The sequence below is a fragment of the Colobus angolensis genome, unplaced genomic scaffold, assembly GCF_000951035.1.
Source record: "Colobus angolensis palliatus isolate OR3802 unplaced genomic scaffold, Cang.pa_1.0 Scaffold799, whole genome shotgun sequence".
In the NCBI taxonomy this organism is placed as follows: domain Eukaryota; kingdom Metazoa; phylum Chordata; class Mammalia; order Primates; family Cercopithecidae; genus Colobus; species Colobus angolensis.
In genome coordinates, this window is record NW_012121809.1 from 12,598 (window position 1) to 14,255 (window position 1,658).

The window sequence follows — 1,658 nt, forward strand, 5'->3', positions numbered from 1 at the left end:
AGTATCCAACCACACGCAGGAGATCGCACACACACATACACACACACATACACGTACACACACACACATCCACGAGGGGGTTCGCGTGGCCACAGACACACACCATCACATACACAGTCTACCCGACATAAAGTAATGAGGAACTCAGGTTTCTGTCTACACAAGAGGGACAACTGGATAGTGATGGCTGGGTTTCAGGATGAGCCCAGACATGGGAAACATCGAGTTTTGCAGTCGTGAGTCTTCTCAGCCTGTGGAGGGATTGTCTGTGTGTTGGTGCTCATGGTAGATGAAATTCTGTGTGAATTTCTGAAGAGGACATATTGCGGTGTAGGGTTGCGCGTGAGGTTATTGCAGGGGACGGGGTTGACTATTTTCTCTTGGGGTGTGTTTCATTCGTCAGTTGTCCGTAAGCAACAGAAGTTGAAATTTTGTGAACCTGGGACGTCTGTGGATCCTTCTCGCCACCTTGAGTAGTGGAAACTAGAACGCATTTGAAGAGAGGAAGGGTTTTCTTCTTTTGAACCTGCCTCTCCGTTTTTACATTGCTTGCTGGATGGACCTCAGGCACCCGAGGACTTGCGTCCTTGGTGGAACATACAGAATGCTGGAAACAGACAGACAGACACACTTGCCTATTCGATGGTGTCCATTTCCAATGAATTGAAGCGGAAAATCATCCCACTGGTATGTGAGTCATTTGGAAGTAAGTCGTCTTGATAATAAGGGAAATCAAACACAGGAGCATGTGTGTTTTCAAGTAAAATAAAATCAGCAAGCACTGAAATAAATCTCATTTGCTGTGTATAAAAATGGCATTTGGGGAGATTCCGGGTCAATCGTCCAGCTGCGAAAGGTGCATCTCTGAAGCACAGTCCCTGACCTGCAGTGAGACTTGTTCATCCGAGGTGGTGTTGCAGTGGAAATGATTGTGGGAAATGGCCCCTTCCTTTTGTGTATTCGCTGATTGTATTTCAGGCTCCATTTCTCGTTCGCTGCAGTGATCCAAGTTGACCGACCCGAGAGTAAAGATGTCCAGGGCATAACTCAGGGCTCCGTACAATCACAGAATCTCGGGCGCAACCGGGCTCAAGCACACAAATGTGCGTATTAACAGTGTCTCTGTGTGGCGTGTGTGCAAACTACAGTGTGATGAGCATGACTGGCAGACAGGTGATCCATTGGGCTCACCTCAAAATCAGTTATGAGCATGAAAGAACACCGATGCCCAGGTCCCGGCTTCAGACATAACACCCTCCAGCGTCTTGTGTGAAGCCACGGCATCTGGACTGCTCACGCTTCTGGGGATCATTCTCGTGAAAATGGTGGCTCCTTTCTCCCTGTGGAGCAACTCTCTAAGCAGCGCTTCTTTCCTCCCCCAGGACTCTTTTCATCGGGCACAGGAAGCCTTCTGATTGAACACACCTGCCCCATGAAAAGGCAATGGAAAGAAACGGGGCCAAAGGTCACAGTCCTCTCCTTCCACCATCCTCCCTAAAATTATCCTGATTTCATGGGCCCTGAGGCCAGGGTGTTTCTTTACATCTCGAGGCCTTGGCGCCAGGCCCAAATTCTGCCCCGTTTCTCACTCTCTAAGACATTTTGACAAAATCCCTGGAGCCAGGATCTTCATTCCTGGTAAGCCAAAGGACCTGAAG

General features: G+C 48.9%; 1 protein-coding gene across 1 annotated transcript in view; it reads left to right on the forward strand.

The window, feature by feature from the left end:
• Positions 1-1,658, forward strand: part of LOC105502342 (ubiquitin carboxyl-terminal hydrolase 17-like protein 17) — a gene marked incomplete at both ends in the record, with an annotated part of 7,734 nt that overhangs the window by 2,812 nt on the left and 3,264 nt on the right. The window contains one exon of the mRNA XM_011928756.1: positions 568-687. Within this exon, the coding sequence (XP_011784146.1) occupies positions 568-687 (120 nt within the window). The remainder of the gene's footprint in view (positions 1-567; positions 688-1,658) is intronic.